The sequence below is a fragment of the Enhydra lutris genome, unplaced genomic scaffold (genome assembly GCF_002288905.1).
Source record: "Enhydra lutris kenyoni isolate GAN:26980312 unplaced genomic scaffold, ASM228890v2 scaffoldscaffold9, whole genome shotgun sequence".
NCBI lineage: Eukaryota > Metazoa > Chordata > Mammalia > Carnivora > Mustelidae > Enhydra > Enhydra lutris.
Window position 1 is genome coordinate 51,409,267 of NW_019154093.1, and position 24,808 is coordinate 51,434,074.

The 24,808-nt window shown below is 44.6% G+C and overlaps 1 protein-coding gene across 1 annotated transcript in view; it reads right to left on the reverse strand.

The window, feature by feature from the left end:
- Window positions 1-24,808, reverse strand: part of LOC111143684 (lysophosphatidic acid receptor 3) — a 74,591-nt gene that overhangs the window by 38,583 nt on the left and 11,200 nt on the right. The window contains exon 2 of the mRNA XM_022497512.1: window positions 9,328-10,084. Coding sequence (XP_022353220.1) covers window positions 9,328-10,063 — 736 coding nt within the window. The 5' untranslated portion in view covers window positions 10,064-10,084. The remainder of the gene's footprint in view (window positions 1-9,327; window positions 10,085-24,808) is intronic.

The following is a 24,808-nucleotide window of genomic DNA, read 5'->3' on the forward strand; positions in this document are numbered from 1 at the left end:
TGTAAGTTCTGAGGACCTAAGGTACAGCACAATGACCACAGTTAATAATACAGGATTGCGTACTTGAAATCTGCTGAGAATAGATCTTAAGCATTCTGACTGCAAAAAAGGAAAGAAGGAAGGAAGCAAGCAAGCAAGCAAGTGGGGAGGCGGAAGGAAAGAAGGAAAGAAGGGAGGCAGGTAGGGTAGAGGGGGGGAGGGAGGGTCCTGTATCTGGTAATTATCTTGGTAATTATCTCGATCTTAGTAATTATTCCACAACATATATGTAAATCACATTGTTCCATCAGATACTTTAAATATACCCAGCTATGTTTGTTAATTATTCTTCGAAAAGTTGGAGGAAAACACAAAGATAGAATTTGAGAAGAGAGAAGAAATCGAGAAGTACAGAAGTGAGTCTGTACCTCACACTTGGGTATTATTTGTCAATAATTGTTCGTTCCAGCTGAGATGTAGGTCAAAAGGTACAAATATTTAGTTATAAGAACTGTAAGTTCTGAGGACCTAAGGTACAGCACAATGACCACAGTTAATAATACAGGATTGCGTACAGGTTTCAGGTTTCTTTAAAAAGAAAAACAGCCAGAAAAACTGTTCTGAAGGAGGAAGGGTGCTAGGGGGATAAAAGGAGCTGGGTCATGTTTAGTGTGACAGAATGGAAGGGCTGTGTGGAAGAAATGGAAGAAAGTAGGCAGGGCAGGGATCAAACTAGAAATGAAAATGATGAGTTCGAAAAGGGACTTTAGATTTGACTGCAGAGGGAGGCATGTGAAGGAGTGAAGCAGGAGGGGGAAAAAAGAACCGAGAGCCGGAGAGACCCGAACAGCCACCTAGGCAGAGACAGCGGGGAGACCCAGATTTCCAAACACCTCTGGGTGGGCGAGCTGTGAAGAAGCGACGGCAACTTGAAAAGGTGGGATGGAGGGACACACAAGGGTAGGGTTGAACTTGAACCTGACCTCCTTGTAACATCAGACCGTGAGGTCTTCTCCATCACCATGTCCCCCTGAGGACAAAGGGCGTGTGTCAAACAGTAGCATGGGAGGCCACAACCCAGGCGGGCCATGTGAGCACTCCCAGCTCACCCTGCAAGCCAGTGTGTCCTTCCTGGAAGGCGCCCATGGCGATGCCAAAAAGCACACACAGAAGGGTTCTGCAGCAAAGGTGCTCCTTGGATAAGCTGTTTTGAAACAGAAGTTTGAACAGCCCTGGACTCAGTGGAGTAAGTCCTGGTGCCTGGATGGTTTGGCTCTGAAAAGAATTAGACATTCTCGGCCTGATCGGACTACCCAGCAACAAGAGAGCTCCTGCATGCCAACTAACGACCTGATCGTTTCAGCATTTCTTAAAGCAAAGCTCTCACTTTTTTTCTTAAGCAGATATGTGATAACTCAGGCATGCAAGGCCGCAAACACTGAAGGTAGGCTCCTGCCCTGCAGACGCTACTCCGAGACTACCAACGCTAAAAACAAACATAGGATTTCCTGGGACTCTCTTAGCATTTCTCAACTCCTGGTTTCTCTGTGTGTGTGTTTGTGTATGTGTATGTGCGTGTGTCTGTTTTTTTTTTTTTTTTTTTTTTTTTTACTGGAAAAAGGACACTTCATTGAGGAAACCCATAAATAATATGAAAAGGCCTAGGTTCTGGTCTCAGCTGTTTTCAGACAAAGAGCCAACTTCCCAACCCTGGGAAAGGTGGCAACAGCCCTCGACTAACAAGGCATCCTGGTGGGATTCATTAGCGAGACGGGACCGTTTCTTAGGAGGAATGTCTTCTAGACGACACACAAGATGGTGCTGTATTACGGGATTCTTAATAAGCCAACACTTAGTGGTGAGGGTCTTGCTTATGTTTTATTCATAAGTGTTGCAAAAGTGAAATGAATTATGAATGCAAAGATCATCTGTCAGAGACAGGAATCAGTAACAGCATTTCAGGGCTGGGGTTGGTGTGTACGGGGTCTAGTCAGGCAAATGTGGAGCTTTTTAGTTCTGTGGCGCCCATGTGTTCTGGTCAACCTGGTTCTCTGGAACTGGACGGTTGCTGTCGCTAGAGGTCAGGCGGCCCACCCAGGCAACTTCCTCCCAACCATCTGTCCACATTACAAAACCGGCCCCTGTGAGGGTACCGACGTTAGGCCCCCGGCCTCCCTCTCCACAGGACCTGTGACGTCACTGGGAATAAAAGGGCACTCTGCCCAAATGCAGGGCCAGACTCTTCAGAGTCAAACTAAGGCCTCAGAAGAGTAGCCATGTTTACTTAGCACATACTATGTGCCAAACACTACACTAGGTTCTCGTAATGCATATTCTCTCATTGCGTCCTCAAAAGCTTGCCATGCCAGAGGAAGTGATATTAGCCCCACGTGTAAGAAACTAAGTCACAGAATGTCAGGTAAATCGCTCAGGGTCACAGAACCTGGAAGCGGCAAAGCCAGGACTGAAATCTGGTTCCCTCCCTCTTCCCAAGCACCTGCTCCTGCTGTCTACATCTTGCATAAAGTTTCAGGAGTGGGCAGCTGTCATTGCCCAAGAGATGTCTTCACAACGGTCAACACCATACGGCAAAAATCTTCAGCACAAATCAATGGTGAATGCAATGTTGAGAGTCCAGGTGACTTCACAGAAATAACTAGAAATCGAGGGAGATACAAGTTATAAACCTCATTACTAAGGTTGCTGTTGTTCTATCCCTACCACTTAGGTGAAGCTGCTCATTAACCTTGAAGTGTGGGGTCCTGGAGCCAATCTGCTTGGATTCAGAGCTCAGCTTGGCTGCTAATCTTAGGCAAGACACTGAACCTCTCTGGGCCTCAGTTTCCTCATCTGGCAATAATAACAGAACTTCCCTTAAAGACCTGTCATGGAGATTAAATGAATACGCCAAGTGCTCAGAACCATGTATAGCACAGAGTAGATACTGTAGTTATTTTTGCTACTTTGGGTCTGTGGGAAAGACGCTTAAGTCCACCCAAACTTCCTTTTCCACAAAACAGATCTGTGTAGCATGTAACTCACAGACTTCCTACTGGTAGGCGCTCAAAAAACATTCATTTGTTTTCCTCTTCCCAAGACAGCACTACCACTCACCCTTCTAAGGTCTCAGTTTCCCATACTACAAAATGGGAGACACACCCATTCCCTGGTCACCGTCCCCCTCACAGGCCTGTCACAGCCAGATCCTGCCAAAGGCCAGGCTAGATGTGAGGAAACCCGGTTTCTACTTTCAGTTCCAGCTTTCAAAAAGCCACTTAACTTCCCTAAACCACCATTTCTTCATTCATTCACTTATTCTATTATAATCTCAACACATATGTTCCAGACAGCGTGCTCCATAATAGACATGCAAAGAGAGAGAAACAAGGGACCATCTCTGACTTCAAAGCACGCACACTCCAGTTCAAGATGAAGGCAGGTAACCATTAAGGGGATGAAGTATGAACAAAAGAGAGGGGAGGCCCAAAGGATGCCATAAGCAGATCTACCAGGTAGGGCAAGGAAAGAGTCACAGGAGTTGGCCCTTGAGCTGAGTCTTATGAGATGAATGGACGTTTCCCAGACAGAACAAGGGGGAAGGTGCTCCACCACGTGCAAGGCTTAGAGACGCTAAACACAAAAACGATAAACAATTACAGCTGAGTGGAGGGCCCATCTAAGGGAGTGGCAGGAAAGCAGAATAATACCTTTCCCACTTACCTTGCAGGATTTCCCGAGACGGAATGGAACACATATTAAAACACTGAAAAAGTGCTACAGAAACATCGTGTATGCTCATTATTAGTACTCTAGCAAGGCTCGTGATGGACTTGATTTTCACCCATTTCCTTCCAGTGTGAGCACTCCCAGGACTGTTTCTCCACTGAGAGAAAGCAAGGAGGGTTTAGCACTGACCTAAGTGGAGTGGTGGGAGGGAGAAAGGACAAGAGAAGCATCTAGCTCTTTGGTTCAATTACCACAAAGCTTTTCAAGGTCCCTTAACCGTAATGCTTCTCGTAATTTAGAAGATTTCAGTCATTATCGGCCAGAAAGGAGAGTTTGACCCCCAAACCATGACTTTTCAAACATATTTGGCCATAACCTATGTTAAGAAATACATTTTATATCACAATCCTGTGCACATGCAGGAAGTGTCAGTTACAGTCTCCTCACTGATTTCATTACTTGCCAGTGGGTCACCACCTGAGGTTTGAAAAAGCACCACCCTGAGAGACAAGAAGGTTTATGGAAGATTTTTTTTTTTTTTTTTTTTTTGTGGAAGATTTCAAAAGTATGGTTCACAAATCCCCTCAGCCTTCTTTTCTTTTGCCTTTCAAGACACTGCAAAATAGAAGAAAATCCAGTCCATTTCCCGGAAACGGAACATCCTCGTGTGCACAGCTCACAGGGAGTGTTGTCTGACAACAGATGTTCTTCCATGGGGAAGGCTTTCTGTTTGGTTGCTAAGGCCGATTAGCCCTGTTAACAGGTAGGATTTCAAAATTCACGACTCTCTCTTAGGCAGGGCCGTGCTGCCCTATAGAAAACAGGATCAGATGTCCACAGTGTCTTTTCCATGGGAACGTTCAATAAGCAACTTCTTTCATGTCAAGGGCTCATCACACATTGTGACTCAGAAATGAGCAAGCCTCTGCCTCAGGGCTGCTAAAGTGGGAACATGATGCCTAGATGCCTTTCCACTCATAGACAGATTCAAGATTCACACCACCATCATCACTACTACCACCTCCCTCAACAAAGAAAAAGTCTGCCCCCCGTCCAGCTCTATAAGCTCTGTAGGCAACCAAAATACTAATGCTGGAAAGAAACACAAAGGTCATCTGGTCTCCCTCTTTCCTTCCAAAGAGGATGGCCAACTAAACTTTCCTGGCTCACAACTGAGCAATTTCCTTTTTTAAAAAATTTAAGTTAAATTAATTTACATAGAGTATACTATTCGTTTCAGAGGTGGAGGTCAGTGATTCATCAGTCTATACAATATCCAGCGCTCATTTTATCATGAGTCTTCCCCAGTGTCTATCCCCCATTTACCCAATCCCTCTCCCCTCCAGCAACCCTCAGTTTATTTCCTATGATTAAGAGTCTTTTATGGTTTGTCCCCCTCTCTGATGTCATCTTGTTTTAGTTTTCCATCTCTTCTCCTATGATCCTCTGTTTTGTTTCTTAAATTCCACATATGAGGGGCGCCTGGGTGGCTCAGTGGGTTAAAGCCTCTGGCTTCAGCTCAGGTCATGATCCCAGGGTCCTGGGATCGAGCCCTGCATTGGGCTCTCTGCTCAGCAGGGAGCCTGCTTCCTCCTCTCTCTCTCTGCCTGCTTCTCTGTGATCTCCGTCTGTCAAATAAATAAATAAAATCTTAAAAAAAAATTCCACATATGAGTAAGATCATATGATAACTATCTTTGTCAGATAAGACTTATTTCGCTTAACGTAACACCCTCTAGTTCCACCTATGTTGTTGCAAATGGCAAGATTTCATTTTTCTTTTTTTGATGGCTGAAAAAATATTGAACAGTTGATGAATTTGCGTGTCATCCTTGCCCAGGGGCCATGCTCATCATCTCTATATCATTCCAATTTTAGTCTATATGCTGCACAATTGAGCTACTTCCTGTTGTACCACGAATGCATCTGCACGGGCCTTCCCTGTGGTAATACCCAAGTTTAGAGGTTTCTACTGTCACTTTTGATTCTGCCGTTTCTCTGACTTAAAATACCTTTCCCCCCTGCCCATTCACATCCCACCATCCTTCCAGATCACATCCCAAGCCCTCCAGGAAGCCGTCCCCACATGGCCAAACAAACAATGATGCTTGCAAGTCAAGAAGGGAAAATAGCACCTGTCCATCCCAGCTTTCTTCTCTGAAATGAGATTCTGCTCCCTGAATTCATGCATCTCTGCCTTTTAGATGCTGTTTAAGAGATGGTTAATATATATTTATGGAATGACTTTCTAATATTTAAAAGAAGGCATATTTTTAGGAAACTTCCATCTTAACCTTTCCTACAACATATATATCAATGTAAGCAAAAAAGGTTTAAATGATTAAATAAGACAATCATTGCAGAAATCAATATTAAGCTATTAATACAAATACACATACTTAGAACTTACAATGATGGAAGAGCCAGCACTGCTGATTTTCAAAGATACTATCATCTGGGAGACACTCACGTTAGGCAATGGAAGTTTTACATGCATCCCAGTGAGCAACAGAGAAGCCTCCTCCCTGAGGAGCTGCTGTTGGAGATGCTTTCATGGAAAAAGACTCTGCTTTGATACACAGTCAACATACTGAACTCTGTGTTGACTTTGGTTACTTACTGTTATTATAGGATCGTAGGATTTTATCGTTGGAAAGAATTTAAAGCTTATCTATTCCACCTCGAAGGATGAAATTTAATCAGGAAAAGGTGAGCTAATAATGTACTTTAGATCCCCCTTATGGGAAATGACAGATTGAGGCTAAAACCATACCTTCTATAATCTGAAGAAATCAGGATCTAGAAGCCCAAAAACCTCATACCACCCAGCCCTTCAGTTTCACTTCCTCTGTCCCCAGACTTTTCGTCTTCCTCCAGATCCCTCTGTCTCACCGTTAAGGAACTTCCCCAGGTCCTCGCCATCAAACCGTCTTCCCGCCATAAACCAATTCCTCCACACTGTTCCATCTCAGCACCACAACTTCTCTCATCTTACTTAGCAATTTCACTCTTTATTCCGTTTTTTCCCCCCTTATCCAAACAGACCTGCCCAAACCTCACTGCTCCTGTATTTTACCCTCTGTAACCACTCCAGGCAAAGTTACATTCAGAGCTGAAGCTAGGGACCAAGACTGTCCTACGGAGTCCTGTTCTCCCCACCTAAGATTACACCTTTTCTATCTCACCCTGTATATGATACATAAAATGCTGGGGGAAAAAAAAAAGAGAGAGAGAGAGAGTGCTTTCTCTTTAATCAAGAAGGTCATTACCTTCTTGACACATGGCCTTTAAGACACATGGCCAAACAATGATGCTTGTAAGTCAAGAAGGGAAAATAGCAAATTCATGGACAATACCAGTAAGAACTGAATGTTAGTTACCTTTGCCAAAAACATCCGTATCCTGCCTAGTTCAAGGGTGCAAAAACTGATCGATGTGAACCGCCCCCCCTTCCTTTTCTTACTCTTAGCCTACATTCTTGTCAAGAGGCTAAATGAAGAATGACATAGCCAAACCAGAAGATGGGACAAAGAGGAAACCAGGGAAGTCAGTAAAAGTCCAAAAGCCAGGAATCAAAACTGGCTGCAGAATATAGTGCTAAACACATAGGCCCCAAAAGCCAATGGCCCAGGGACACTAACGCCCTTATGTATGCATCACTGAGGGCCCTGGGCAGGCTGCTCTGCGCGGTTTCTTCATCTGGTCAATGAGGCTAATGGTAGCACCTACATCACAAGATTGGCATGAGGATGGAATCGATTATCATCTATAAAACACATAGGACAATGCCTGACACCTAGTAAGGACTATATAACTACCTGTTAACTAAAATACACCCTCAGTTTGAAATCATTTTAACCATCATGCTGTGTGTCTGCTGACTTCCATACCGTACTGGCAAGTTCAGGACCTAGAGATATCCTGATGGCTCCCGTCCCACACCACATAGTCCCTGCGTCCTCGACTATGAATTGCTGCCCAAGAATTCCTTCACATCGGGGCTGGACAGGACATGCTCTGGAACCTCTCTCGGGAACAGTCCCCACTGCTGCGGCCATCACACTTGCTAAGAAATGGCTTCTCTGACACAGAAGACAGGGCCTGTGAGCCCATGCAGCACCAATTCCAACTACAAACTGGACTGGAATTGGGGGGCAGCCTACCAGAGAGAAAATAAAACAGAGGGAACATTTCTTGCACCAAATACGTCTTCTGGGAACAGGGCTGGCGGTGCAAAGTGGAAGTCCTCAGAGCTGTTCAAACATGCTATCTTAAGGCCTCTCCTCCCTTACTTCATTTTGTTCTGATCAGGCTCTTGGCTATACCAGATTTGAGCTCCTCAAAGTCACCTAAAAACTACTTGTTTGCTAAGCTAAGCCCAGTATGACCTCATTTAACTCTACCTCCCAAAAGAGTATTCACATTGCTGATACTCCCTTTCCTTGATGGCTCTCTTCTCGCAGCTTCTAGGCCACCATATTCTCCTGGGTTTTCCAGCTACTCCTGGGAGGGTTCTTTTGCCAGTTTTCCTTGCCTTCCCACCCTCCTCACACCGGAGCATCCCAAGGTTTGTTCTTCGATCCTCTTCCCCATGTTCACCATCCACATGCACCTCGCCATGGTGAGCCTATCCAGTCTTGAGGTTTGAAAGACCATTTCTTCCCTTAATGACTCTCAGTGAATCTCCAGTCCAGACTTAATTCTTGAACTCCTGATTCAATAACTCACTTGGATGTCTAATACAATTCTAAACATAGTTTGTCCAGAAGCAAACTCCTGATCTTCCCCACAAACCTCTTCAGCCTCCCCATCTCCGTGAATGATACTCCCCACTCTCCCTCCTTCTCTCACCTTGCTTCATACCTTACCTGTCAGCAAATCCTATCACCCTGACCTTTAAAAAACATCCAGAATCCAATCACATGGCATTACCTCCCACTGCCCTCTGGTCCCAGTCACTATCACCATTCTGAGTACTGAAATACCCTCTTTAGCAATCTTGCCTTTGCCTATTCCCCTCACAAAATGGCAGCCAAAGAAATACCATTAAAATGCAGGTCCCATCATGTTACTTCCTTGTTCAAAACCTTCCCATGGCTTCTCCTCTCACTTGGGAAAGCCAAAGTCCTTACAATAACTACACAGACCTACATAATCTGAGTACCTCCCACTAGCCCTCCGACCTCATATCTTCCCACTCTCCCGGCTTGCTCTACTCCAGCCACATGGGCCGCCTTGCTGTTCTGGCCTCCTATGCTTACTGCGTCTTCTGCCTGGTGACCTTCCCCAGACACACATGGTTTGCTTCCTCACCATCTTCACATCTGCTCAAAAGTCATCTTCTAGCTGAAGCTAGAATTGCAACCTAGACCTGTTCAGCTTCCTTACCTTATTTTATAAGTATTATATTAAAATGCACTATAAAATTATTTTGTTTATCCCTATACAATACTTATGTTGTCTTCCCCTACTGGAGTAGAAGCTCCAAGTAGGTTGGGGATTTATGACTCTTCTTACTCAATACCACATTGCTATTACCTGGTAAACACCTTGCGTACTCTAGGTAATCAGTAAATGTTTGCTGAGTGAATGGGAATAAGGGCTCACTTGCTTCCTCCTTACCTAAGACAGTCATCACTGTCTTCATCAGCTTCATGGGTGTCTTCCGGCGGCTGATGGACCCACTCGTATGTGGAGACAAAACATTGGTTTTCCTCTTGACATACATGTAGATCCGCAGGTACACCACAACCATGATGAAAAAGGCCACAAGGTTGGACACGGTCCAGAAAATGAGGTAACTCCTGCTATAAATGGGGGCCAGGGAAGAGCAGGCAGAGATGTCACAGAGGCAATTCCAGCCCAGGGTGGGGACAGCCCCCATAAAGATGGCGATGGCCCAGATACACAAAATGAGCAGCGTAACCCTCTTTTTCGTCAGGTTGCTGTGGATCCTCATCCTCATGATTGACATGTGCCTCTCCACAGCAATCACCAGCAGATTGGTCAGAGAGGCGGTCAAGCTAGTGTCCAGGAGCCCCTGGCGGAGAAACCAGCGGTTGACAGTCAAAGTTTTTGACACGGGGCCAGTGTTAAACATCAGGAATACGTAGGCAATTCCGGCAAAGAAATCTGCAGCGGCTAGATTAGCCAACAGGTAGTAGAAGGGGAAGTGAAACTTTCTGTTTTTGATCACCGCGGCAATAACTAGAGAATTCGAAAAAAAAATAAACAGGCAGAAAAATGTTCCAACACACAACACGATCACAAGCTTTGTTCCTGTCCACTCATCAGCAGTGTCTGTGTTGCTCCTGTTGTAAAAAAAGTCCATCCGCTTGTCATAGTAACACTCATTCATTGTGGAGAAGGACTGAACATCCTAGAAAGAAATTTAAAGAAGAAACAAACATCACTCTTTGCAAATTCAGTCACTAAACCACCAATTGCCCCCGCTAAGACCCAGTTCCAGCCAACGTCCATTAATCCTTCGGATCCCAACATAAATGTCCCTTGCTCCAGGATTCTAGCCCCTGACCTCTTGTTACAGCAGTTATCCTGCTCAGTAACTGTTGTCTCTTTCCTAGTCTAGGTGCAAGCTCAGGGAGGGAGGGTCTATGCCTCTTTTGGTCGCCATTTATTCCCAAGACCCAAATGCCCTGTCTGCCTGACGACAGGTGTTGCACAAATGGCTGGCTAACTGACTGACTGATCGTGGATCGGCAACAGATCAAATAATTCTGAGTCCTGCAATACCACTCTGCATCAGTAATAATTACGTCATAGCACATTAATGTTTTCTCGTGGTAGCTTCCAGCTCATTCCTTATATATGGGCTCTGTTCACTAGGCAAGGGCAAGTTGGTAATGCCAGGCACACTGTCAACAAGATAACTGAGTGCTGAGTTACTCTTCACATAACCAAATGGATTCCCCAAGAGATCATTTTTCTACCACTTCTGATTCCACTCCCGAGCTTCCTTCCGCCATCTTTTGGTATCAAGCTATAATGACAAGGCTCACTTATTGAGCATGTGACACAGGACTGAAGACTGTGTTCTCAGTACTCCTCCTTCCTTTTTTGTTCACTTTTTCCTTATTGTCCTAATCCAAATTGTACCGGTGGTGAATGTGCTTACCGGATTTTCCAACCCAACCACTTTAATTCAGGTTCCTTCCCTGGGCTTTCAACACAGCAGGTGGTAGAAGAGCCTGGCTCCAGGGACAAGACTGAGCTCTGGAGTTTGGGCAGACATTCAAGACTGTGAGAGCATACCTGCCAAGTGAGGGCAAGTTCTTGGGACATATGTCTGAAAGTAGACCCCAAACTGGGGTATCAGCCCAAACTGGGCAGACAGAAGACACTCATCTCAGGACAAGATCTCTTGGACACCAAAACTAAGGGATTCTGGCCAAGGAAGGGTTGGGAGGGGCGCTAAGGATGCCTCTCCAACTATCTTGGTGGAAAGACCAGGTGTTCTGCCTCACAGTGGTCTGGCCACAGCTATGAAGGGTCCAGTTGAAGGAGACTGTAGCTGAAAGCTGGGAAATTTAGCGTGACAATGCCTGTGGGCTCCCTTTCAAGGAATAAGGTGGTGATTTGTTCACTGGAGAACCAGAGATCCAGTAGGCCCAGGCACTGAGCAATCCACTGATGGAAATGAAGTGGCTCTAACAGCAAAAGCTTAATAGAAATGCCTAGCTTTGAAGACTCTCATAAATTCTGCTGTCCTATACCATATCCAAGAATCAGGATAAGCATATCAGAGAGCAATCTGAAGTAGCACAAAATACAAATATATCTTAGTGTTCTTTTTCATTTATATTTTAATGGTATAAGGATACTTTTAAATGAATTAGATACATACTTCTGTGCCTTAGCAAATGGAAGGTAAAATACCAATTAATAAGCTTACAATAAGCAAACTGGGAGTGGTCTCAAGAGACAAATGGCTCTAGAAGCTCAATTACAAGGAAGGGGACTTGATTTTAAAGACAAAACAAAAATTACTCTTTGGCAGACATTCACCAATGTTCAACTGCCGATAGCAGCGAACTCCATTCAGTAGGCCAATACACCTATGTTGCATCATGGTCATTTTCCCAAATTAAAAAATACAGATATATGTGTCACCTGTGTGGCTCAATGGGTTAGGCCTCCACCTTTGGCTCAGGTCATGATCTCAGGGTCCTGGGATGGAGCCCGGATTGGGCTCTCTGCTCAGTGGGGAGCCTGCTTCCCCCTGCCTCTCTGCCTACTTGTGATCTCTCTCTGTCAAATAAATAAATAAAACCTTTAAAAAAATACAGATATATAATTTTAATAGCTTCACAATGTTCCAGTAATGATCATAACACGCCTTACCTAACTAATCCCTAAATGTTGGATATTTCAATTGTCTCCAATATTTACCCTCTATAAGCAAGGCTGGTTTCTTGTGCATTAATCTCTACATACTTGGCCAATTATTTGCTTAGGATTAATCCACACATTTCAAGTTGCTGAAGTAAAGAATATAAATTTATTTAAAGACTTCTGATACAGACTGTTGAACTGTCCTTAAATACAAATCGTATTTCCAATCCTACCAGCAGCATATGAGAATTGAACAGGAGATACTAATCTAGTGAAATTCAATTTAAATATTCAAGGAGAAAATTCAGCGTTCAATAGTGTTGGAAGTATATAGAAATTCAAGACAAATAGCCCAAGGGAAATTTTCATGGTGCAATTATGATGTGTCCTTTCACTAATAAAAAATATTTCAGGGGCACCTGGGTGGCTCAGTGGGTTAAGCCTCTGCCTTCGGCTCAGGTCATGATCTCAGGGTTCTGGGATCGAGCCCCACATCGGGCTCTCTGCTCAGCGGGGAGCCTGCTTCCTCCTCTCTCTCTGCCTGCCTCTCTGCCTACTTGTGATCTCTATCTGTCAAATAAATAAATAAAATCTTTAAAAAAAATTTCATGTATTTTATTTTGCTAGATAATCTGGATAGCTAAGAGAAATGCATTTCTAATTTAAAAGTTACGTTATCCTTGACTAACTCATCAGCAATATCAAGATGTCAGAAAGATGTTGGTATGAAGATACTACCAAAAAAATTTTATAATTTCCTGATTTCCTTTGGAAGGGGTCTTAACATTTTAGCTTTGGTTCACAAACCTGGAGAAATTTGTAATTATATGATATCAGAAAACCTTAATGATTTTTATTTGAAAAGTCTTCATATTCAGCTCCCCCCCATCAAAACCCAAGTGGCACATTCTTAGACATATTTTGACAAAAAATCATCTTGAGACTGAGAAGCAGTTTTGTCTTCCAAAGTTGAGAAGACACAGAAAAAAACCATAATTTTTTAAAAAGATTTTATTTATTTGACAGAGAGAGAGCACAAGCAGAGGGAGCAGTAGGCAGAGAGAGAGAGGGAGAAGAGGCTTCCCACCGAGTGGGGACCCTGATGTGGGGCTGGATCCCAGGACACTGAGATCATGACCTGAGGTGAAGGCAGATGCTTAACTGACTGAGCCACCCAGGTGCCCCAGAAGAAAACATAATTAACCAGAACTCCCACCAAGCACCTCCCTATCTCACAGCCTCAAATCATACATCCGGGAGAAACACAATGAGAGCAAATAAAGTTCATATGGGGAAACTGAAAAACAGTCCACAGGACGGAATATTATACAGCCACTGAAAATCATATTTACCATGAAGCTGTGGTAATATGAGAAGAAGCACATGCCATTATTTTAATTATAAATAATTATATACGTATGTATACATATACACACATATTTTATAGATATAAAGATATATACATACACATATTTCTTGACTATCTTTTAAAAATATAGGAAAAAATAAGGAAAAAATCTTAAAAGTGTAAGTACTTCATTAAGTGGAATTAGGGATCATTTAAAACAATTCCAATTTTTTCTCTGTTCCACATTTTCTGTAATAAAAAATGGACTTTTTTTTTAAAATGCTATTGTACTTTTTTTTTTTTAAAGATTTTATTTGAGAGAAAGAGAGCACAGGAGCGTGGTGAGGGGGAGTGGCAGGAGGAGAGAGAGAAGCAGACTCCCCCTGAGCAGGGAGCCAGATGTGGGGCTTGAACCCAGAACCCTGAGATCATGACCTGACCTGAAGGCAGATGCCCAACCAACTAAGCCATGCAGGTGCCCCAGTAAATAAATAGGCTTTTAAATGCTAGTTTAAAATTCTGTCTTTGGAGCATGCATTCTACTTAATGTATTCAACCTTTTTTGACAAATACAGCTCTAAAAAAATCAAAATTGATGTTCAAAGGAAAAGCCTCAAGGATTCACTATGTTCATTATTACTACTCTCACCAGCACAGCACACTTTAGAGTTTTTCAGTGATAATGAAAATAAAATGGTTTTCTACTTAAAATTTCATGTAGCTGTAAAACCTTACATGTTGACAACTATAATGAAATCAGGACGTCACTTACCCAACTCTCCTGTAAAACATTTCCTAACGCAATCATCCCAGAGCTCCAAAAATGAATGAATAACCGGCAGTTTTGTGAATTAGTGCTTTTGATCTTTTTTTTTTTTTTTTCCTTCCCTGCCATATGCTGCCAAGTTTGTTGACAGTCCCCGGGATATACTAATGACAGATCACCATATTTTCTTAGTGGGAAATTACCAAAACTTCAGGGAGCTTCTAACAAACAATCAATGTATCGTCTCTCGAACTCTCTCAAATCTTAAAATATGATTCTGTGATCCCAGCCTCAACATCTCCTCCAGAGAGATACCTTCTCCAATCTATCCAAAGTAACCCTAAAGACCTTTATCTTCACAGAGCACCTATCATTTGTTATGAGTTTTCTCGTTTTTATGCCCATCCCCCACTGCTAGACTGTTCTGCTCAGTACAGCAGGGACCCTGCCTCTTAAGATCACGTCCATCCATAGGGGTGCTTGGGTGGCTCAGTCAGTTAAGCATCTGCCTTCGGCTCAGGTCATGATCCCAAAGTCCTAAGATCGTGCTCAGCAGGGAGTCTGCTTCTCCCTTTGCCCCTCACCCTGCTCAGGCTCTCTCTCTCTCTCATTCTCTCTCAAATAAATAAATAAAATCTTGAAAAAAAATCACATCCTTAGCTTGAGCATTTGTGGATGGGATGAATCAATCTCCATCCTACACTGCCTCTTCCACCACTAAAATGCCAAGTTCAATTAAACATCTTTGCAGACTTATATACACATCACCCACTAAGTAGGTCAGTTAGTGAACAGCTTCATTTAACTGTGCTTTTGGGTTAGTTACTGAATATCTCCACTTCATTATTATTATTCTTAATTGCTAGTATTTGAGGGATTGCTTTGTGCCTGGTCATCTCATCTGATCCTCCCAACAGTGATGCAGATTCTATTATCAAACCTGCTTTGCTGATGAGGAAACTGAAGTGTCCTTCCTGAAGTCATACAAGCAGGAAAAGAAGACCCTGGATTGTGCTGGGGAAGTCGTGCTCCCCGACCTGTATGCTTATGGATAACATCAGACTTTCTCTCCATGGGCAAACAAAACACCAGATAGACCAAGAACTATAGTCATACTTACAATAACTATAGTGTCACCAAAACAGAATGAGCTAATCAGAACACATTCTAAGACTGTCTTGCACTGTAAGAAAAAGGCGGGTGGGGGCATTATAAATAGCCTTTAGGGTTTCTTTTTTTTTTTTTTTAAGATTTTTTCATATGAGAGAGAGTACACACATACACAAGATAAGGAGAGGCAGAGGGAGAGCGAGAGAGATTCTCTCTAGAGATTCTCTCTCTAGAGAATCTCAAGCAGACTCCCCACTGAGCACAGAGCCAGATGTGGGGCTTGAGCCAGAGCCAAAAGTCTGGTACTTAACTGACTGAGCCACTCAGGTGTCCCTAGGGTTTCTTTGTTCTCTTTGAATAGCCCTGAGAAGCACAGAAGAGGCATTTTTCTGAAAATGTGTTTTCAAATTTTATGGTAAGTAGACCCATGATGTGGTCAATTTCAAGATTAATGTTGCTAAACTTTACTTCTACCAAATCCTGAAATGTTTTTTTTCCTTTCTTTTCTTCTTCTTTTTTTTTATACCAAAGGTTTAGAGGATTTGGCTAGTTGTGACCCCAAAACAAAAGATGTTAAACTTTGGAGCTATTACCACAACTTCAAACTTCAGTAATTTGAGACTTCATAAAATGATGGTTTAGAAAGTCTATATGTGGAATCCAAATGAAAACTTCATGAGCAAAGCTCTCATTTAGATTCTCCCAAACTTGATTCTCTGAAAAAATGTTTAGCCAGCCCATAATGTGGAAACAATTATGAAAATTAAGACATTTGAAAACCACTCAAGCAGCTTTTATTTCTAGCTACCTCTTACAGGACCTGGTGCTGCTGGCCTTTTAGCTGGCTTTCGGTAATGCTCCCCTCTGCCTCCTAGGATGAAGCGGGGTCATCCTAAACGAGGTCAGTGGGCACTGTGCATATTTTCTTCTCTGAGGGCCTGCAAAGGTAGACCAGTTCTCTCCTCTCTGTAAACCCCAGCCAGATGGAAGTTAGAGATTTGGTCAGCTAATGTGCCCACAGCCAGGGAAGAGACCACTCCTGCTTAAGCAATCACATCTGCTCACTGAATTCTTTTCAGTAATTCACATTAATGGTGAAATCAGGATAGCATAGGAGATTTAAATCCACATAACAATCCCTGAGGTTCATTTTAGCCATAAGTTTCAAAGTCTTCATGCCTGCTATGCCCTCTATCCAGAAGGCTCCTCCCCCAGACAGCCATCGGCCCATTTCCCCACATCATTCCTGCTCAGATGTCACGGCATCAGAGATCCCTCCGCCATTCTCTAAAAGTACACCTCACACCACCTTGCTGAGCTTCCACTCTCTGTCCTGCCTGGTCTTTCTCTGCAACATTTCTCAATACCTGAATCTCTCTACTGGGCTTAGGGTCTGGTTTTATGAGTTAGGAAGCCAGGGACGCTGTGTGGTTATGGGGCCTCCCCAGTACCTGGAACAATGCCCAACACATAGTACACACTCAGTAAACACTTGTTAGCTGCAGAATGAAAGCAAGTCCTTGTGCACACATGCACGCATGCCCCTCACTGTTTACCCAGACTGAGCATTATTGCTTTCTTCTTTGGTGAACTCTCCAATTTGGATCTCACAACTCTTTCATTTCCCTCCACAGAGCTGGCCCCAAGCCCAGCTGGCCAAGAGGTGTGAGGAGTTTACCACCCTTGAACAGGGTGGTCTGGAGGGTGGTCACAGTAAAGTGCACGGTAGAGACCTCTCCCTTGTGTGTTAGGGACATTAGAAACCATGGCTCTTTTTTTTTTTTTTTTAATTTCTTTTCAGCATAACAGAATTCATTGTTTTTGCACCACACCCAGTGCTCCATGCAATACGTGCCCTCCTTAATACCCTCCACCTGGCTCCCCCAACCTCCCACCCCTCGCCCCTTCAAAACCCTCAGCTTGCTTTTCAGAGTCCATAATCTCTCATGGTTTACCTCCCCTTCCAATTTCCCTCAACTCCCATCTCCTCTCCATCTCCCTACATCCTCCATGTTATTTGTTATGCTCCACAAATAAGTGAAACCATATGATACTTGACTCTCTCTGCTTGACTTATTTCACTCAGCATAATCTCTTCCAGTCCCGTCCATGTTGCTACAAAAGTTGGGTATTCATCCTTTCTGATGGAGGCATAATACTCCATAGTGTATATGGACCACATCTTCCTTATCCATTCGTCCGTTGAAGGGCATCTTGGTTCTTTCCACAGTTTGGCGACGGTGGCCATTGCTGCTATAAACATTGGGGTACAGATGGCCCTTCTTTTCACTACATCTGTATCTTTGGGGTAAATACCCAGTAGTGCAATGGCAGGGTCATAGGGAAGCTCTATTTTTAATTTCTTGAGGAATCTCCACACTGTTCTCCAAAGTGGCTGCACCATCTTGCATTCCCACCAACAGTGGAAGAGGGTTCCCCTTTCTCCACATCCTCTCCAACACATGTTGTTTCCTGTCTTGCTAATTTTGGCCATTCTAACTGGTGTAAGGTGGTATCTCAATGTGGTTTTAATTTGAATCTCCCTGATGGCTAGTGATGATGAACATTTTTTCATGTGTCTGATAGCCATGACTCCTTTTTAAACAAAACTCCCAAAAGAGAACAGAACCCAATGGCCAATGCTAGAACAATTTGAGCAACAAAATAAAATAGCACTGGACTATAAACCAATGTATAAACTAAACATCCTTACTGCATACTGATGTAAGTAAATGATGGAATAAAATAACAAATGAGAAAGAGGAGATAAATCTCCCATGTAGAAGAATTCCAAATAAATTATATAGACATTCTGCTCTAAAAGAAGGGAACGTGATTTCTGCCAGAGGGCAGCAGGGAAAGGGCAGGGGGTGGCAGTTAAAGGTAGGGAATCATTTGTCGAGTTTCAGTGGAGAAACCCAACAAATGACTTTAGCGAGGTGATCAAGGTCAACAACAGTGGTCATAAGTCATGTTGCCAATCTGTAATCTTGATATACATTAAGAATGGCACTTTACTCTGTGATCTTCCTTCCCCAAACCCAAAACCACAGGCTCAGCAGGAGAAAAACCTCAGACAATTCCCAACTGGGTGGCATTCTGCAAAGTTCCTGACCAGGACTCCTCACAAACTGTCAAGGTTATGGAACCAAGGAGAATCTGAGAAACTGTCACAGCTAAGAGAAACTGGAGATACAAGTTGTAAATGCAATGTGTATCCTGGATCCTAGAACAGAAAAGAGACATTAGGTAAAAACTAGGAAAATCTGAATAAAATATGGACTTTAGCTAATAATACTGTCTCCATATCCGTTCGCTAATGATAACAAATGTACCACACCGATGAAGACGTAAATGATAGGAGATACTGTGTACAGGAACGGAAGTGTAACATGGAAACTCCAGACTATCTGCTTGATTTTTCTGTCAATATAAAACTGCTCTATAAATAAATACTAAAAAAAAGAGAGAGGAGGAGAGGTTATGAACTTCATGATACTCCACTAATTTTAAGATAAACAGAGGGGGCACCTGGGTGGCTCAGTGGTTAAGCTTCTGCCTTCAGCTCGGGTCATGATCTCAGGGTCCTGGGATCAAGTCCCGCGTCGGGCTCTCTGCTCTACAGGGAGCCTGCTTCCTCCTCTCTCTCTCTCTCTGCTTGCCTCTCTGCCCACTTGTGATCTCTCTCTGTCAAATAAATAAAATCTTTAAAAAAAAAAAAAAAGATAAACAGAGCTCACGTGTTTCCTAAACTGTTCCTATCCTTGGTTGGGGTAAAATACACAGACGAAAAGCAATTTGTTTGGGGCTCGGTGTAAATGGAGATTGTCTGGGACAGAGTGCGGAAAGCCTCTCTTGTCATCGGGTAAGGCTAATATGTTGACTTAGGGGTGCCGTTAAGTGCACAAATCTGATACCCTATCTCCGCACCCTTAGATCAGTTCTCTCAAGAAAGCTAAACTCAACTTTGCTAACGGGACGCCACTCCGTCTCTTAAGGAGGGATGGTGAAGTCAGGCATACAGATGGAGACCCTCTGTCTCCACAACACAGCCAGTGCCTCCTGGGAAGTGGCCATACAGGGGAGGGGCAGGCACCCTCAGGGTGTGTCTGGGAAATGACAAACATCCGGGCCTTCAGTCCTCCTCGGCCCCGAGGTGGTGACCCACCGGGGAGCCCGGCAGCTGGAGCTGCGCACAATAAACGGGTCACTATGCCACTGCGTGTGGAGGTGGCCTGTGGGGAGGGAGGACTTGTTTAATAAACAACCGTGGACAAACATATTGTTCCCCAGATGTCACCGATGACTGAAGTCCGTCTTAAACCTCTTGACTAAACAGGAAAGCCTACTGGAAAACATCCAGAACCAAACCGAAGGAGACACAGGTTTTATACGATCAGCAGATTCCCTGACATAACTTATCTGAATATAATGTAAATATTTAATTGTGTTTGCTTAATTTATTATAAAATTTTAATCTCATCTAACTCAGGAGGCTAGAAAGACGACAGATATACTTTGTCCTTTGACCCTCTCCAAGGTAAAGATGCTAGTCACAATGCTTGAAATTGATGTTTATACAGAATATGACTAAGTATGTTCTACTGCATAGCTAATAAACTTGAGACCATTATGCAATCACAGGCTTTACTCTCTGAAGGAGGAAAGTGCCAAAATTTAAAACGTGGACATTTATAGCTGAAGAAGATATTCTTCTTGTAGGAAGAACTCGGTCGCTGTGAAAATGTATTTTGAGAAACTTCATAGAGTTCCTACTTACGGCAAGGACTTTCCGTGAAAAGAAAATTAGGTGTCTTTAGATGTAAAATCCACAACAGACAAAATTTTGGTCCCAACCCTTCGTCCTAACCTAACCATAGCACTGCGCTCCCTCACTCATTCCATTTCATGACCCTGTCCCCTGCCTCCAGTCCTAAAAAGGACATTCAAGAGCCTCTTGCTCAACACCATTTGTTCCCAACAATCCCACACTGTTAGCAGCGATGGGTCGACGGTGATCTGAAGTGACATCTCCATGCGTCTGGAGACCACAGCAGCCCAGGTCAGTGCGTGACTAAACCCTACAAGTGCAGAGAAAGGGAAATCATATTTTCAAAAGCATGTGGCCTCAATAGGAAACCACTGTTGTAAACAAGGCTTCTGAGATTCTGTAGGAGAGAACCCCTACAGCTAAAAGAACAAGTCACAGGGCCTCCGGCAGGAGTTCTGGACCTTGGTCAGGAAGCAGGATTCATTAGGAAAGTGGGAGGCTCACAGCCCTCCCCAGCCTGCCCCCCTCTCCCACCCTGTGCCTGCCCCAACGTAAAAGGACATGTCTGAGTCAAGGTGGCCAGGTCATGGAAATGTAGATAAAGGCATCTGAATGCTGGGCCTGACCTCAACCACTGGCCCCTTCGCCCTCCAATTCCCCCCTCCACCCTTCTCCCTGCACTCCCTACCCTGCAGGACTGCATCAGCGGGCCTTGTCCTCCAGCTCCTGCCAATGAGAGGGACAGCAAGAGATCAGGTGGCAGGAGGCCCAGGCTGGGACACTGATTTTCCTTGCTCCCTCCCTGCTGAGCTGCTCTGGAAGGGCCAGCTTAGCCCCTGTGAGCTGGCCTCCCCACGCAGGCGGCCTCATCTCCCCCGCCCCTGGCTTTCAGGTTGAGGGGTGCTAACTGCTCCTTGCTGTTCCCACTGGTTGGTTGACACTGTGCCATCTCTTGTTGGCTTCTGTGAACTCTGCCCTCCCCCCAAGGACCAAGTTACCATCCCCCTCCTCCAGCTCCAATTACCAGTTTGACTGTATCTTGTGTTTCTTCTGGAACACTGATAATACAGATGCCATTTCCAGTGCATTGTAATACAACAACAAGTGGTATTTTCAAGGGTTTAATATGTTATGGGTTTTCTTAAATCTTTTAGTTATATTTATACTGTGACATTTCTTGGATGTGAATATAACAACTCCCAGAGGAGGAAAGAGGAATAAATCATACTCCTGAAGGCATGGACCAGTATCACCATTCCTTTGATGTCCTCAGTGTCCCCTACCTGCACCGGAACCTACTAAATTTCTCTACATGTGGTGAGTGCTTTACTCAATGGGTGATTTACCCAAAGTAAGAGGGGTTCTATAAAATATAGGTGATGCCGCTGGATTCCACCAGATCCCGGCACAATGGAGTCTACATCACTGATGTCCTTCTGTGTCATCCTGGATGGGTCCCAGCTCCGCCTGTGTTGCTGGTCTTAGATACCATGGAGATAAATGACAGGGACTTAAGTGTTAAGTTCCGCCTAAGGGTTAGCCAGGTTTGAAACCCCATGGTATGGTGAAGGAATTAGTAGTCTTTTCCTTATAATGCCTGTGAGGAGGGCAGGGCGGGGTGGGAGCAGGGGTAATGACAACCTGAGCTGAGCAGGCAGCGCAGCCTAACTCGAGGCAAAAGCCGTGCAGACGTCCCACAAGGGCTATGTGTAGGGGCACCACCGAGCCACCCTCCCCTGGCAGGGCTGGTGGCACGGCCAGCTGGGGGCAATCCCGCATCGGTGCTGCTCTCTCAGATGCTCTGGGGATGCTACAAAGGCAGACGATCTTTAGACTCTGGGGATACAAGCCTGACAGAGTCCCTGAAGATGCCAAGAAGCTGGGGGGCTCAAAGCACGGAGGGGTAGGGTGGGGTGGGGGGTGTTTCAGGAATAAGCTCGTCCTTATCCCAATAGTAGCTCCATCGTACGCTAGCGTTCTTCACCCCTGCTCCTCCACCTGCTCCCTCCAGTACGAACACAGACAGGCTCGGGGGAGATCAGAGGTCATCCGTGACTCTGGAGCTTAGACAAATCTCAATTTCCTATACGTATACCCTGACTTGCCCTAACTGACTCTTTACGCATTAGCTTCAGACTCTGCTCTAGCCACCGCTGGGGAGAACGCCCCTGAGCGTGCACGCGAGGAGCATCTTCGACCCAGAGTCCACCTTTCTCCCTAGACTGTGAGCTTCTCAAGGGCTGGGACGGTTTCTTACTGACATGTGTGCACCTGATGACCAACAGAGGAGCACTGAGCGGATACCCAATAAATGTTCGGTTCCTGCGCTGCTTAGTTTCAGTTAGCTGGTGGGGAGTAAAGGCAGTGGAAGCTCTGTCCCATCAAGCCGAATAATAACGGGAGTAAAAAGAAAGCACAGGCTATTCTTTCAAGAAACGTGGCTGAGAAAAGCTCGGTGCCTCTTCTATGGCATTCAGCACGCTTGACTGCACGTTCGTCCTGACACTGGCTCCAAACCTGTTACATACACAGCTGGTATCCTGTCTCCCTGTCCCTGTCCTGTGAAACACAAACAAATACTTGCTTGTAATCAGCACAAAATAAAAATGCGTTCCTCTTCTATTAATCCCCAAATCCTCTGTTTCCAGTCCTCTTTTCCTTTGGTTCACTGTGGAGCTGACAGACAGTTATTCCCTTCTTGAAACTCCCCACCTGAGCCTTGGGGACTCTATCTTTTCCTAGTGTCTTCCCGCTGTCCTCGGTGTCTCTGTCCCCTGTTCTCCCACCAGCCCTGCCGTGTACACACTCCCAGACTGGTCCTCAGCCTCCTCTTCTCTTCCCTTTAAACTTCCCTCCTCCAGCACTACGATTGCTTACATTATTTCCTCTCTGTGGATGACTCCTGAACGACTATCTCAAGCCCCAACATCTCTCACAACCCCCCAGGCTAAGCTCCCAGACTGTCTTCAAGATAAACGAGAAGAAAGTCACCGTAAACATAGTACATATGTAGGTTGGAACTTGCAACGTCCCTCCTTTCGGCCCTTGGAGATAATGAGACCACAATAAATAATTAAGTTGGAGGCTTCAGGATGCCTGGGTGGCTCAGTCAGTTAAGTGACTGCCTTCAGCTCGAGTCATGATCCCAGGGTCCCGGGATCGAGCCCCACATCAGGCTCTCTGCTCAGCAGAGAGCCTGCTTCTTCCTCTGCCTGCCATTTCCCCTGCATGTGCTCTCTCTCTTGGCTAAAGAAATAAATAAAATATTTTAAAAGAATAAAGTTATAGGTTTAAACACCAAGTTTTCAAGATAGGGAGCTAGAATGAAGGTGTCAAGCCTCACTCCTTGCTTGTAGTTCAGCATTTGGAAGTTAGCAGAGAGGTTTGGAATGGGACAGCATTTGTCCCACTCATGCTGGCCAGGGCCTTGGGTGTTTGGCTTAGGCCCAGGGAGACTAGTAGAGGCCCTCTCCCTGATGCTCCACGGGGTCCTCACTGCTATAATGTTCTGGGCTCTCAATCTGCTCCTGCTCCAGCCCTCTGGATATGCTCTTAGAGATTCTAACTCAGCTCCAAACCTGATTATATCCTTGCTGGGCTTTCCCCCGAGAATAGTTCTCAGCCACTTCTCAAGTGAACTCCCCCTTATTAACCATACCATGCAGCAGGCCTGTGACCCTCAGACTGCAAAGAAGGGCTAACAGGACCTCTGACTCCATTTCTCAGAAGTTCTGTTCTGCCTGGTACGACACTGAACTCATTCTGCTAACTCATTGGTGCATAATTGTATATCGCCCTGACACTTCTCTCAGGATTATTTCTTTGTATCTATATTTAGCTTTCTGTTCTATGGCACAGACTACCAAATTGTTTTCCAATTGTAACAAACTCCATTCCCTAGCCTCCTTGAGGCTAAGTTTCTGCAGTGGAATGTGAACATAAACATTTGCTACTTCCAGGTTAACCCTAAAACACATCGTGTGTGCCCCTCCATGCTCTTCACTTTCCTGCAAGTTGGAGTAGGGCTGGCCTGACATTCTGCATTCAGCATTTCGAGCAGGGCAAAACCCTAGAGGAGCACAATTCCGCATAGTTCATGGACAAGTTTCTATCAATGAGGAGATAAGCACCGAAATTGCAAATAAACACCTAGAAAAGTTTACAGCACTTTGACATTACTGCGGAAGACAAAGTGCATGATCAGTGGAGTACGAACCACAGCTACTGGTCTTTGCTGTACTGGAAATAAAGAAAACCAGTCTCTAAACAAAGAGAGTTTGAGAAGCACTGCCCTAGTGGATGGTGGAAAAACGAGATGAAAGGGACCCTTCAAACCCGAACCACTCACCTTGGGACTGTGAGCAAGACAGATAAGTAAACTTCTGTCTTGGTCAAGCCACTGTGCTTTGGGAACTCTGCCCAAGAAGCCTGCAGCTGTAGGTGAAGGTGCTGGAAGGAAACAGAATGGGAACATGCACTGGCTGCTCCTTCCTTGCAGCTGTCAGCAAAGCCTTACGAGAAAGAGATGAGCTCAGGGAAGAACTGTTGTAAGTTTGTAAGCAAAGAGGCAAAGGAACAGACAGCATCTGGAGATGAGATGAGAGATGTTAACTGCTGGGACCTCAAAGAAAAGAAGATAATATCACCACTCACAGCCTTTTTTGAAGGCCTCTCAAGAAGATGTTGCAGAGAAGCCAAGGACCACAGGCTTAGAGTAAAGATCCACAGAAAGGTGCACCTTCCTGCCCAAGTTCAT